The following is a 15,146-nucleotide window of genomic DNA, read 5'->3' as shown; positions in this document are numbered from 1 at the left end:
AGAGGCACACAATAAACCTTGCAGAAAAAAAAGGAAGAAATGTCCTTTCCTTACTCCTTAAATTTCTATTTCAACCAACAGGTAGGAATAGCTGAAGCCCAATTTTCAGCCTGGTGTTGGGCAAAACTTTAATATGATATCATTGAAAGTCAGGGAGTTCAGAACACAAGCAAAGCAGGATGGGGGGAAAAATTGTGGCAATAAAAGTTTTTCCCATTCCCCTGAGGCTGAGGAAAAGGATCTCTAAGTGGTACCTCCTGTTTAACTAAAAAACAACTGCACAAAGCTTTCAAGCAGCAGCAGCACCAACAAAACACTTAACCTGCCTCAGCTGACAAGGGATGAAGAGCTTTAGGAACACTTTGCTGCAGCCTGAAGATGAAAGAATAAAACAAAGCTTTTCTTTTTGTCTTAATGTGATTAAATCGTCCATTTAAAGGGTTTTTTTCTACCACACTGAGGAGTCTCTGGCTGTAAATAAATTGGGATGGGAAGAAAAGTAGCAATTTACTATTAAACCTAAAGGTTTTAGTAGGTGGAGGTCTCCTCGTGCTGCTGAAGTGGTGTGATATCTAACAAGTGCTATTTTTCAATAATTCAAAGGAAACAAATGCACTTAAACTCCTCTGCTCCCCCAGTCAGTGCAGAGATAAATTTGGCTAAGAATATCTGTTGGGCTATAAAACCAGAGAGGATTCTGCAGAGCAGAAGGACAATTTCCTTGCTTGGTGCTGTTAAGACTTGTGTTGGTGAAATCCAACAGCTCTAATTTACTCATTGGCTTTATCTCCTTAAAATGGTCAATGGTTTTTATTTTGTTCTTCAAGATTAAAAACAACAAAAAAAATCATTCAAACTGCTCCAAATGCCTTCTATTCCAACAATCCCTTAAATGACAAAGCTCTTTATCTGAGCCAGCTATCTGGGCTCTCTGACCTGTAATCCCAGGAAGGTCTCTGAAGGACAAAGGAGGAATAGGACAGAACACAGACAATTCTGCAAGCACACACAGGGGACATTTCTAACAAAGACCACAACAAATGGCTCCCAAACAGGCATTTTCTGATTTTTAATGCATAAAGTAACCAAAACTAAGGAAAAATCAAAGAAAAAAAAGATTGTTAGGTAGGTTTTTAATTAATTTTAACATACATGAGACTCCCAAACTCAACAACCCTACCACACAAGGCTGGCTCATAAACAGGCTGTACTTACAGAAAGCTCAGCCTAAGGCTGGGCTCAAAGTCCTAAAGCTTTGCCAGGATTTAACTAGAAAACAATTTACTCAGAACTAATAAAAGGCAATGACACCACTTCCATCCATGAATGCATCAAGATCCAGTCCTTAAAACTTTTTATTTCCTGATATTTTGCAAAAGGCTCCATGAACTTAACTCTTCCTCCTGAACTGAGCTGAGTAGAAATTAATTCAAAAATCACACAGCAGCCACCAACAGCTGTTTTCCAAAATGATTTTCCTGCTAAGTGCTGGAAGGTGAGGCTTTAACAAGCACAAATCTTGTGCTCCCACATGAAAAAGCAGAAGGTTTTAACTTTTAACTCACAAACCATTGCTAAGCAAATACTTTGGATGTGCTTGTTAAACAGCAGCTACGACAAAAATCCCTTTATTTGTGTGCTGCACAAGGTTTGGAGAGGCAACAACTGCACTCAGCAAACCCTAATGGAGCACAGGCAGCCTAAAGCAGAATAGCATGAAATTTAATTTCCCCAAATCCACCAGAGACCCAAAAAGCACATGGAAAGCAGTACATAAAAATTACCTGCTTCTAAGAATAGATGGAAACAAAAAGCAACGTTTCTAAATGAAGGCTCCTTGAAAAAAAATAAATTCTGCCTCTCTGCAAGAAGCCACACACAGAAAATCGTTTGTAAAAGGCAAAAACTATAGAAGAAAGTGGCTTTCACTGCAGTGAGTGTGCCTGAGACCTATTTACTTCCACACACAGGGACAGGACCTGGCACATTCAGGGCTCTTCCTTGAAATTTCATCTGGAAATAGCCCAAGTTTTCCATCAGTTGTAAAATAAGAAACCATTCCATCAATGAAATGTCCCCCTGATAGCTGACAATAGTCATGGGATAAATTGGCTTGCACCCTGGCCCTCATGTAGGGGAAAAAACCAAAACCACAGCTCAAGGCCACTGATTGAACACTGAACTCCTCCATTTGCAGAACCCCTGGAAACTCAGATTTTGTTTCTTTAGCTCCTTTTCCAACACTGAATAACAACTAATAAAGCAGAAGTGAGGCTGGGAATCACTCAGTGCAATTCCTGCCTCCCACACAGGAGCCACTTTTCCCATACAGAGTCGAGCAGGATGATTTAATTCCAAAGAAAGAAACAAAAAGAGAGAGGGAGAGACAGAGAAATCCAGGCTCCATTTGGCACAGTGACACAAACACAGAATTTCAGAATGGGCTGGGATGGACTTTGGAGTTTTCAGCTGCTCCAGTCCCCCCTGCCAGGGACAACTTCCACTTCAGGGCGCCCCAAGCTGGCCCTGGGCATTTCCAGGGAAGGCAGAGCCAGGCACAGCTTCCCTGGGCAGCTTCCCAGGGGCTCCCCACCCTCACTGGAAAAACTTCCTTTAACCCAAATCTGGATCATGTCAAACTCCAGGCTCATGTTAACACCAGTGGCATTTCTTGGAGCATGTTTAAATCTATTTCATTACATGTTTAAGCTGTTCTGGTGGGGAGCTCCTGGTGGTTCCAATCCCTGCACACCACATTAGGATAATGAGCAGATGAGGTTCATTGTGACATCAATTAGAGGTTAAAAACATCACATTGGCAGGAGATGTTCCAACACCTTTTGCCTTTTATTCCTGTTTGCCCTCAGTGTAAAATCCCTGGTTCTCAGCACTCAGGCACAAAACCAGGCAGCCCAGAGGGGCAGGGCTGCTGAATCCCAACAGCAGATTGAAAATGCTGCTTGGGAATGAGACAAATGTTGGGAATACTGAACCAGCTTTTTCATTCATGCCTTGCAAGATGGAAATTCATCAGGTTCTGGATGTTCATGGGATGGTTTGGGCTGGAAGGGACCTTAAAGCTCATCCAGTGCCACCCCTGCCATGGCAGGGACACTCTCACCATCCCAGGTTGCTCCAAGCCCCATCCAGCCTGGCCTTGGACATTCCAGGGATCCAGGGGCACATTCCTTTTACACAATTATGGATATTTTCCATTTTCAACTCCCCTGATTTGCCAGTTTTCCCCTGGAATTTCAGCACCTTTTGACAAGGGCTTACCCAGGCACCTGAAAGCACCCACAGAACACCCTGCACATCACCAAGACAGCAAAAACTTTTAATTTCTGCAGCACTTCCTCCAACCCCAATGCACAATTCCATCTTCCTTATTCTCCTCCAACCCAATAATAGGAATGTCAAACTCCACTAAAAATCTGCACTGCAACTTTGGCACCTTTAGCAACCTGGTGAGTTACAAAACATTTCACCTTTGGATAATAAAACACTTCCTTTAACCCAAAAGATATCAAGGCTGAAAAGGAATATTATTATTAATAATAAAATATTGTAAAAATAATATGAATATACAACATATAAATAAATATATATTGTATTAAAATATTTTATATAATAGAATAATAGAGTATATTATATATTGTTATTATTATATATTGATATAATATCAATAATAATATATAATGATCTATAATATTATAAATTCTATTATTATGTATTGTTATTCTTGTTATGAATATTATTAATAATAGTAATATTAATTTATATCAAGCAAATCATGGCCTTTCAGGCTATCAGTGATCCACAACCACCTCAGCATTGCCTGAGGCTTCTACTCCATTTATTTCAGGTGTCCAGTACAAGTTTAAAACACATTTTTAGGAAGAATTCCCAGAGCTGTAAATAGTGGAGGGCAAATAAACACAAAAGCAAAACCCAAGCTCTCCTGGCTGCTGCTGCAGGAATGAAGGTGGAAAATCCACATCAGGAACTTCCTGAGCTTTCCAGGAGTCTCACAGCAAAGGGAATCAACCCCAGGCACTGCCAAACCTCTGGGTTTTTTCCTGTTCTAAAAATAAGAGGAATTCTAGAAAGTAACATCACAAATGTCAGTTTATTTCATCTTTCAGTTCATGCAGAGAAAAAGTGCTGCTGGAACAAAAAGGTGGATGGAAGCAATTAATACATGAAAGGGCAAAGAACTGCCAGGGTTTATTTGCAGAGGATTCTTGCTGAACTGGCAGAAATTCAGCCCAATTCTTTAAAATTCCAGGTGCTCCCAAACAACTGAAAATACAAAATAATTCTCACAAGCAATAGTGCAGAGCCCTCCCTCTAATTTCTCCTGAGACATTCTGGTTTTAAATTCAGTTTTTCATGCAGTATCCAGCTGTCCAGAATTACTGATATCATCAGGACATGCTGCAACTCTTCAAAAATATTAAATTTAAAAAAATTCATAATGCTGATTTTTCTGAGTACTGGAATGTGCAGGAATGGGATGTCCTTAAGGATCCCCCACCTTTCCCAAATGTATTCCTGAGAGTTTTCTCCTGTGGGACCCCACACCCAAAAGGTGAAGTTTGTTCTCCTGAAGTTCAGTTAAATCCTGGGTTTGTCTCCAATTGGAACTCAACACTTGAAATCCTCATTTCTGAACATCCCAATTCTATCTTTAGAGGTTTCTGACTGACACAAGGTATCCAGAACCACTGAAACTCCACCCAAAACCAGACAGCAACACAAAACAAAACACCAAACCACAAAAATTAATCCATGGAAACAAGCAAGGTATGACCCAGCTCCCGAGGAGGCACCAGGAGGGCTCATTTTACCACACCCCTACACAATATTTTGTGACAGGGGGCCTTGGCTGATTTATTTAATGAGGACATAATAATAAATACAGTGGAAAAAAAGGAGAAAAACCCTCTGTGCCCTTAACAGAATCAGGTTCTGCAAATGGGAAAAAAAAATTACTGAGCTACTGACACTCTTGATAATTTAAGCATTTATTCATCTTTTTTTCCCTAATAAACTATTAGTTTTTCAGTATGCACTAAGCTAAAAAGAATTAAAGCATTGCCTCTGTCTGAAGCTTTAGGTATAATACACACCCAGGAAAAAAAAAAAAAAACTAAACCTTGTTGCCTGACCAAATTACTTTCCATCAATATTGCTTTAGGAATTACAGACAGACTTGAAAGATTTTACACTTGTTAAATATTTTAGTGCATTTAATATTACTCAGAAGCCAGAAGGGAGCCAAGCAAGCTGAGATGCTTCCAGACATTGTCTTTAGATGTCAGCTTCCAGTGTAAGTGGATGTAATTTCATTTCTGACCCCAAACTGAAGTCAATAAATTCATCATTATTGGCAAGCAACAAGACCCACATTGTTCCATGGAACTCAATCCATTATTCCTGCACCAGAAGCTACCAGAGGCTTGTCTGGAAGAGAGGCTGAGTTTAAGAGCTCTGTTCTCCCTGGAGACATCTTTTCTTATTTTTGTTAAGTGTTATTTGTCTGAGATACAGAAGCACTTCCCCAAAATCAGAAGTTCTTCAAGGAAAAATACATTTATTATTTTCCAGGCTTGAGAAGGTCCAGCAATTGATGGAATCCTGGAATGGTTTGGGTTGGAAGGGACCTTAAAAAGCTTTTAATTCCACCCCTGCCATGGCATGGACACCTCCCAGTGTCCCAGGCTGCTCCAGCCCAGTGTCCAGCCTGGCCTGGGACACTGCAGGGATGCAGGGGCAGCCCCAGCTGCTCTGGCAGTTCCAGCCCAGGCAGGAATTCCTCATTGCCCAGATCCCATCCATGCCTGCCCTCTGGCACTGGGAGCCATTCCCTGGCTCCTGTCCCTGCAGGCCTTGTCCCCAGTCCCTCCCCATCTTTCTTTAGGCCCCAGTGGGGTCACCCCAAACCTCTCCAGGCTGAAGAATCCCAGCTGTCCCAGCCTTTCCTCATAGCAGAGCTGCTCCATCCCCCTGTGAACTTTGGATTCACTCCAAGTCTTTCAACTCAAAGAAAACCCCAAAACAAACAGAAAACTAACCAACCAACCAAAAGAAATTAAAATCACTATTTCCCACTTACAAAAAGAAACAAAAATGAAAGCTCAAGCTATGCAACAGTGTGAATTAGCAAAGTATTCCTGGAGTGTTACAGCCCTCCCACACCCCAAAATCCCAGGAGCTTGCTCACAAGACCATTGCCACAATTCACATTTAAGGATGAACAGCAAACAGCACAGGAAAGCAGGTAAGTCATGCAAGTGTTGTTCCATAAAAATCCTTTATCTGGAATAATTTTTTCACCATAATAAAATGCAGAGACACAGTGAAAAAATTATTAAAAAACTAAAATAAACTATTAAAAAAAAAATAAGGAAGAAGATTCCCTGTCCATGGTTCCCTGCCCATTGCAGGGGGCTGGAGTGAAGAGATTTTTAAAGATCCAACCCAAACCACTCTGGGATTCTGGGACAGACCCCTCCAATTAACAGGAAACCAAATTCATGCTCCAGAAAAAGGAAGATGCTGAATTGTTTGCTCAGGTCTTGCTGCAAGGCTGCCACAGGGGTGGTGTTTAAGCAGGGCTGAGTTTGCTGGGATTCCCTGGATGGCAGAAGATCCTTGGGGGAATTCTGCTCTCAGGAACATTTCTGGAGCTTTGAGAAGAGCCTTGCTTGAACTTCCCAGGTTCCAGGAGAGCACAAATCACCTGCTCTGACTCCTGCAGCAGCTGTGTCCTGCTCTCTGTGCTGGAGGATTGTAAACCAGAGCAGAGCACTCCTGCCACGAGCTTTGCTGCATTTCCACAGCCCTCAGGAATGAAGTGTAAGGAGTTTAAAAACCACTGATCTCTGTGAGCTGTCCATCACTTATTCCAATCATTCCAGGGCAGGAAAAGCACATTCTCCTTTTAATTTTTAATAAAGTGTCTTAAAGCAGAAACTTCCCCATTGGTTTTTGAGGTTTGGATTGAAGGTACTTGAGATGGGAGTTTATGATGGGATTTAGGTGTTGATTATTTTTATTACTGAAATAGTTTTATCATTATGAGTTTGGCAGTTTTTTATTAATAAGGTACAAAATGGTTAATTATTTTTTGTTATAAGGTCTTTTAAGACCAAACCAATTAAGAATGAACACTTAGATAATTTTCTTTTTTAGCTTAATAATTGAGTTTTTGAAGTTTGTAATGTGGAATTGTTTCATTACAAAACATTACTTAAACTTATAAAGAAGGTAAAGAATAATTTATTTTACTGTAAAACTTCTATCTTGTTTCACATTTTAAAGTTTTTTACTTTGTGATATTACACACTTGTAACTAACTGTACACTTGTAATTTTAGTACTATTAATTAATTTTGGAAGTTTGTTTCATGGCCTTAGGTCAAATGCAGTGTTTTCTTGTGGGTCTGTGCCTTTAAGCACAGAAAGTTGAAAATTCTCAGCATCCAGGATTCCAACACTTCCCAAACTAAAAGTCAGTTCTGATTAAAGCACCAAGAATTTTCCCTTCAGAAGAGAAAGGAAAATTCCCTTTTCCTTCAAGGCATATTTGTGGATATTTGAATGCTCTGGGGTGTTTTGGAGTTTTTAAACTCTTTAACAATGGATAACAGTGTGGAAAACCAACTCTAATTTGTGTTTCACACTTGAATATCAGCCAGAAAAAAACCCAAGAGGAATCAACTCCTCCAACAGAATACAAGCTAAAGATGAGCCCAAAAATTAACATCCACAAAACCCATCCCTGTGAAAGGGCAGGGAGCTCACTGTGATGCTCTGCAGGGCACATCTGATTTGTTTGTTGCCCTGAAAAGCTGCAAAGGAGGAGCAAAGCTCACCTGGCGCTCGGTGCTGTCTGCCCGTGGCTGAGGAGGGCTCCTTCATGCGGTCAATGACGCTGTCAGACAGCTGCAAAACACAACCAAGGCAACTTCAGCTCCTTGCCAGCCCCAAATCCCCTCCAGATGGAGTAAAACTTCAGAAAAACACAGCCTGGAGCTTCTCTGCAGCACGTGGCAGCTGCTCAAATTTAACCCCCGACATAAAGCAGTGTCCTTCATTGCTCAGAGCAATCAGCTCACCAAAAAAGCAGAATAAAATGATTTTGGCTCTCACAGAGGATACAGGGAAATCAAACACTTTTGGGTGTGTGGCTGGTGATTAATCAGAATTTTTGCCTTTCTCAGCACTCAGCCCCAGGGGGAATTTCATCCTGGGAAAGCCCTCCAAGGACTTGTGCAACACAGGGGGACACAGTGGAACACAAAGTTCATTCTGATGTTGACACAAGCACAGAAAAATATTCAAATTGTGCAGAATCCATCAGGGTAAGAGCAGCCTCCAGTTCCACATCCATGGAAGGCCATGGATAGAATTAACAAAAGGGAAAGAATTATTAGCATAAGGACTTCTGGATTCCAATTTCTGTCACCAAAGCATGGAATTATTCAGGTTGGAAGAGACATAAAGAGTTTTAATTCCACCCCCTGCCATGGCAGGGACATATTTCACTGTCCCAGGGTGCTCCAAGCCCTGTCCTTGGACACTGCCAGGGATGCAGGGGCAGCCCCAGCTGCTCTGGGCAGGCTGTGCCACATTTCAGAGCACATGAACTCCACCCTGTATAGAATATATCAATTATATTACATTTATATCACTGCCACCTATTTACTCAAGAGCATTAAGTGAACAGAAATGGAAAATATCAGTTTGCTGAAACAGAACCAACTCCCAGGGCTCCTCCTGCACCTCTCCTCCCTAAAAGCAGCAACAGATGATTAATTCTTCTCACTCCTGGTAGGGGCTACGCAGTGCCTGACATGGAAACAATCCCTAAACTGCAGGAATTCCTGAAGTTCGCTGTGTCACAAGTTCTGGAGTGCTCCAGTCCTTCCTTGGACATCCCAGGGGTGTTACAGAAAGCAGGACTGGCATCCCTGCCACCCGCCCCTGGATCCCTGGCAGTGCCCAAGGCCAGGCTGGACAGGGTTTGGAGCACCCTGGGACAGTGGCAGGTGTCCCTGCCCATGGCAGGGGTGGCACTGGGTGATCTTTAATGTCCTTCCAAGGCCAGCCAGGCTGGGAGCGGGGACAGGCACAGACGGGCGCACAGGAAATGGATCCTGGCAGGGCAGCGGGACACGGCGAAGGGAGGAGCTCCGAGTGGAGGTCAGGCAAAGACAAACGCAGCTCCTGCAGTGCCCCCAGAAAGGCCCACACGCTCCTTATCCCCTCCGAGAGGGGAAATCCTGTGGGACAGGGAGGGGAGCGGGACAAGAGCGGGGACAGCCACAGCCACGCGGGGAGGGACAGTGGGAAGGGGAGCCACGGCCAGGCCGAACCCGCAGCGCTGCGGCGAGCCCCGGGCCGGCCCCGAGCTCACCCGCACGCCCTTGACCACGGTGATATTCTCATTCTCGTCCGCCTCGAAGGTGACGCGCCGGGTGCTGCCGCCGCCGCCCATCTCGGCCCGCGGACGCACGGACGGCCCCAAGGAGACTCGGCGAGCACGCTGCCAGCGCGCCCCGCAGCAACGCCGCTCCCCATTGGCCCGCCGAGATGCCCCGCCCGTAGATCGCCGCTCCCTATTGGCTGAAACGGCGCGTCGCCATGGAAACGGCGCTGCCCGCCCCTGCCGGGGAGGCACAGGTACCCGGAAAGGTGCGGGAACTTTTTCGGGGCGAACTTCACGAGGGGCGCGAGAACTACAAGTCCCGTGATGCTCCGCGGAGGGAGGAAGCCCATTCGCGCGGTGTGCGCTGGGTAGTGTAGTCATGACTGCCCGTGGATCTGTGCGGTGCCCGAACGCCAGCCAGCTCCTCCGGGGCGCTGAAAATCCTCTGGGGAGCTGCTGAGGGAGCTGGGAAGGGAATGGAGAACCAGGAGGGGCTGAGGGAGCTGGGAAGGGTCTGGAGAACCAGGAGGGGCTGAGGGAGCTGGGAAGGGAATGGAGAATCAGGAGGGGCTGAGGGAGCTGGGAAGGGAATGGAGAACCAGGAGGGGCTGAGGGAGCTGGGAAGGGTCTGGAGAACCAGGAGGGGCTGAGGGAGCTGGGAAGGGGCTGAGCCTGGAGCAAAGGAGGCTCAGGGGGACCTTGTGGCTCTGCAGAAGTCCCTGCCAGGAGGGGACAGCCGGGGGGGTCGGGCTGTGCTCCAGGGAACAGGGACAGGAGCAGAGGGAACGGCCTCAGGCTGGGCATGGGGAGCTCAGGGTGGATTTTGGGGAAATTCCTTCATGGAAAGGGCTGTGCAGCTTTGGAATGGGCTGCCCAGGGCAGGGGTGGAGTCCCCATCCCTGGAGGGATTTAAAGCCATTTGATGTGGCACTGGCGACAAGGTCAGTGGTGGCCTTGGCAGTGCTGGGAATGGTTGGACTGGATGCTCTGGGAAGGCTTTTCCAGCCTAAACCATTCCACGTGTGAAAAATGCCTATTTTATGATTGGCTTTTTCAAATATTCAAATGAATACTCTATGTGTTGTGTTAGAAAGTGATGCTGTATTAATTCTCTTAAGTAGTGTGGTAAATATAGTTTAGGTTATAACAAAATGTTAAAATAGAAACTCTGCTATGTAGGATACTTTTTTTAAAGAAAGGACTCGCACTGAGACAGCAGCCACAGGAGACCTGAATCTTTCAGAGGAAGAGAATTTATTGCCCCGTTATCAGGAGAAATGAACTTCTTCCTGCCTCACTCAGCCCTGGAGAGGTGTCAGGAGTCAGAGGGAGAAGCTGGCACTGCCCAGACAGAATCCTGGGTGAGAATGGAATTGATGCACCATGGATGAGCTGTAGGAATGTGCAACAGGTTATTGCTTTTAAGGGTTAATCCTTTGTTAACGTGGGGCCTTTTTCAGGCTTATTTTGCCCAGAAAAGGTACCCAGACTGTCCCTAACTCTTTGTTTCTTTTGTCTCTTATTGTCCTAATCCAAATTCTCCAAATTATTAGTACTCTAATTATATTACTATTTTTATAACCATGTTATTACTATCAAACTTTTAAAATTCTAAACCCAAGTGATTGGTGTTTTTCACACAGGGTTCCTTGCTGTGCTGAGGGGTGACAGTCCCAGGCCTGGGCTGGAGCCTCAGCCCCTTTTCCACATGAAATTCCCATTAGCACAGCCCCTCTGGGCATGGAATTTCCTTTCCAACAGATTAATAATGTTATTAATGAATGGTCTTTTTTAGCCTGCAAGATAAACTGCATCTCGATCTGGCCATTTTGGGAGCCTCTTTTAGCTCCTGGAGTCCCAAATCTTCTGCTGGGTGAAATGCTATCAAACACCCACAGCAGTGATATTTGGGAAACTTCCTCTTTGCTTCTTCCAAGTCCTTCACTTCATGCCTCAGGATTCAGAGGGAGAAGCTGGCACTGCCCAGACAGAATCCTGGGTGTGAATGGAATTGATGCACCATGAATGAGGTGTATTAATGTGCAACAGGTTATTGCTTTTAAGGGTTAATCCTCTGTTAACCTGGGGCTTTTTCAGGCTTATTTTACCCAGAAAAGGTACCCAGACATATGTAACTCTTTGTTTCTATTGTCTCATACTGTCTCAATTCAAATTGTCTAAATTATTATTACTCTAATTGTATTACTATTTCTATAACTATTTTATTACTATTAAACCTTTAAAATTTTAAAAACAAGTGATTGGTGTTTTCCACAAGCCACATCTCATTTCTCTGTCCCCACAGCCACACCAGCATCAGCAGAGCTGCTCCTCCCTCCTTGATCCATGTCCAGCCCGTTTTTATTTGGATATAAAGTGTCTGTCAGGCACCACTGCAGCACTGCTGCCTTCCTTGGGGCTTAAGATCCTGCTGATGGCCACTTTGCTACCAAATAAAAATTGCTGGGGAGTATTTCAAGGACAGTTCTGAGGGGTGAGATGTGATGTTTATGGGCTGGTTTTATAGATGTTAAACACTTTCTGTGAAGGGGCACTGTTAAGAATTCTCCATCCCTGAAACTGTTTTGTTTTTTTCAGGGAATAAATGTGGATCTCTCTGTCTTCATTCTGAGCACCAACACACTGAGAGCGATGAGTTTTCTTTATTTTCCTCCTCTGGGAATGTTTTTAAAGGGTCAAATTGTGTTTATTCAGTGAGTGATGGCACTTGTGGAAATGCTCAGCTCCAAATCAGAAGCAGCTCTTCCCAATTTATTTGGCAGGGTCCAGACACAGCCTTTGCCTCACTGAACAGGAAGATTTATATTTAGGAATTAAGGTTTTAACAACAGCTCTTTCCTACCAGGGGCTTTTTATGATTGTTTTCTATGGCTGGAAATTACAGAACATATGCAGAGATTTCAGCAGGGGGGTTAAAGAGAAAAAGGGACAAATGGGCAGAATTAAATCTCCAAATGGCTTTGGGTGATTTTGCTGTGTCTGGGAAGTTCAGTGGCAGTGGAAAGAGCAGGGCTGAGGTACCCCAGAATTTATGGCTCCCCTCTAATAGGTGGAAATGAAAGAGTCTGTGCTGCAGGCCAGGGCTATCTATATGTCAGGAGCCTCTGTGGACTGTCAGGGCTATTGGAGAGCTCTTTGGAGGGTAGTGCTAGATGGAGGAAAAAAAAATAAAATAAAATACTGTTAGAAATTAATGTTGGAAAAAGCTACAACAAATTTGCAGTCCAAAAATCATTTGTTAACTACTGGCAAATAAACTCCTGTCCAGCTCACAATTCTCAGGAGCAATTTACAAACAGAAAGGGAAGTTGGGCTCTGTAAAAGTGGAACATTTTATATGTTCATATAAATAATGGGCTCATTTCAAGAGAATTGTGGTACAGGGGATTGTAGGAGTTCCCTCCAGTGGTTTGTAGAGAGTGCATTTCCACCAGGAAAAAGACAAGAGAAAAAGCAGAATGGCAAATAAAAGTGTGGCAATCAAAATCCATCTCTTAATTGCTTCTGATGTGGATTGATCTGAACACACTTCAGATGTGTGTCAGCAGAAAATCCACCTCAAACTGGCCAACTCCAGGTGTTACATTGAGAATCTGGAAAACAAGCAGGGACTTCAAATCAGAGAACCACAGAAAAGTTTGGAAAAGCCCTTTAAGGTAAAGTCTGACCATTCCCAGCCCTGCCAAGGCCACCACTGACCCTGTCCCCAAGTGCCACCTCCACAGGGCTCTGAAATCCCTCCAGAGATGGGGACTCCACCCCTGCCCTGGGCAGCTCATTCCAATGCCTGACCACCTTTTCCATGGAGGAATTGTCCCAAAATCCCCCCAGCCCCTCCCCATGCCCAGCCTGAGGCCGTTCCCTCTGCTCCTGTCCCTGTTCCCTGGAGCACAGCCCGACCCCCCCCGGCTGTCCCCTCCTGGCAGGGACTTGTGCAGAGCCACAAGGTCCCCCTGAGCCTCCTTTGCTCCAGGCTCAGCCCCTGCCCAGCTCCCTCAGCCCCTCCTGGTTCTCCATTCCCTTCCCAGCTCCCTCAACCCCTCCTGGTTCTCCAGCCCCTTCCCAGCTCCCTCAGCCCCTCCTGGTTCTCCAGACCCTTCTCAGCTCCCTCAGCCCCTCCTGGTTCTCCAGACCCTTCCCAGCTCCCTCAGCCCCTCCTGGTTCTCCATACCCTTCCCAGCTCCCTCAGCCCCTCCTGGTTCTCCAGACCCTTCCCAGCTCCCTCAGCCCCTCCTGGTTCTCCAGACCCTTCCCAGCTCCATTCCCAGGACCCTCTCCAGCCCCTCCAGGTCCTTCTTGTCAGGAGGGTCCCAAAACTGAACAAGGTTTGGTATATTTGGGGTCTTTTGTCATGGGGAGGAAAGCTGAATCTGACTTTATGTTTTTAGAAGGTTCATTTATTATTTTATGATATTATAATATTAAATAATGTTATATTAAAACTACACTAAAGAATAGAGAAAGGATACAGACAGAAGGCTTAACAAGATACCAATGAAAACTCGTGACTCTCCAGAGCCTCGACCCAGCTGGCTGTGGTTGGTCATTAAGTTAAAACAATTCACCTGTTGGATAAACAATCTCTAACCACATTCCAAAGCAGCAAAGCACAGGAGAAGCAGTCTGAGAATTAATGTTTTCATTTTACTCTGAGGCTTTTCAGCTTCTCAAGAAAAGAAATCCCCCTAAAGAAATTTTTCTAGAAAATATAACAGTGACAGAAGTGGGGCCTCAGCAATACCCAGAACAATTATTTTTATTATTATAATTTTATTTTTAGGTTAAAATCTTTCACTCTTTGTGCTGCCATGTGCTTTTCCACATTTTCCACGTCTATGGCCAGGTTATAAATGCCTGATTCTTTGTTAAAACACAACACTCTTGTCCCATCCTGTTTGTCCTTGTCTGAACACATTCCATTGAGGCAGAAACATTTCTACCACCACTCAACACTCAATTTTTGTGATGTACTCAACCAGTACTGAAGGACAGCCTTGCCAGGCATTCCCAAATAAATCCTAATGAGCCCAGCAACAAATGACTGTTAAAATTCAGGCTCTTGTGTGAGGAATTTTAAAATGCCACGGAAGCCCTGAGTGGGTGAGGTGCTCAGGGCTCATTGCACTCCTGCTGTCAGGCTCTGCTCTGTGGAGCATCTCCTGCTCGGTCACTGTCACACTGGGTGACTTTGCCAGGTGTCCCCTGTGTGCTCCATGGAAATGTTCAGCTTGGAAGGGCTGGAATTGTTCCTCAGCTCCTCCTCAGCAGCCACTGAATGTCACAGCAAGGTCTCAGAGCATGGAAACAGCTCTGTCCTGTGGCATGGAACACGGAGCCTTCTGCTGGAAATGGGGTCCTGTCACTGTCATATCTTCTGGAAAATCCCCTGGCCAGGATTTCTTCTCCTGGGAAGATGAGAAGCCTCAGCTTCTCCTGTGTTTGCTGCTCTGGAATGTGGTCTGGAGATTGTTTATCCAAACATGTGAATTGTTTTTAATTGATGGCCAACCACCATCAGCTGTATCAGACTCTGAGGAGTCAGTCACGAGTTTTTATTATTCATTCTTGTGAAGCCTTCTGATGTCTCCTTTCTTTTTCTTTAGTATAGTTTTAGTATAGCATTCTTTAATATCATATAATATCATAAAAGAATAAATCAGCCTTCTGAGAACATGGAGTCAGGTTCTCAT

At 44.6% G+C, this 15,146-nt stretch overlaps 1 protein-coding gene across 1 annotated transcript in view; it reads right to left on the bottom strand.

Annotated features, from left to right (window-relative positions):
• Window positions 1-9,560, bottom strand: part of CHCHD3 (coiled-coil-helix-coiled-coil-helix domain containing 3) — a 142,754-nt gene extending 133,194 nt beyond the window's left edge. Inside the window, exons 1-2 of the mRNA XM_018922345.3 lie at window positions 9,424-9,560; window positions 7,880-7,949 (exon numbers count right to left, since the gene is read on the bottom strand). Coding sequence (XP_018777890.2) covers window positions 7,880-7,949; window positions 9,424-9,504 — 151 coding nt within the window. The 5' untranslated portion in view covers window positions 9,505-9,560. The remainder of the gene's footprint in view (window positions 1-7,879; window positions 7,950-9,423) is intronic.
• Between the last annotated feature and the right edge of the window lie 5,586 nt (window positions 9,561-15,146).

This window comes from Serinus canaria, chromosome 1A (assembly GCF_022539315.1).
Source record: "Serinus canaria isolate serCan28SL12 chromosome 1A, serCan2020, whole genome shotgun sequence".
Taxonomy (NCBI): domain Eukaryota; kingdom Metazoa; phylum Chordata; class Aves; order Passeriformes; family Fringillidae; genus Serinus; species Serinus canaria.
This window is presented reverse-complemented; position numbering and strand designations above follow the sequence as displayed.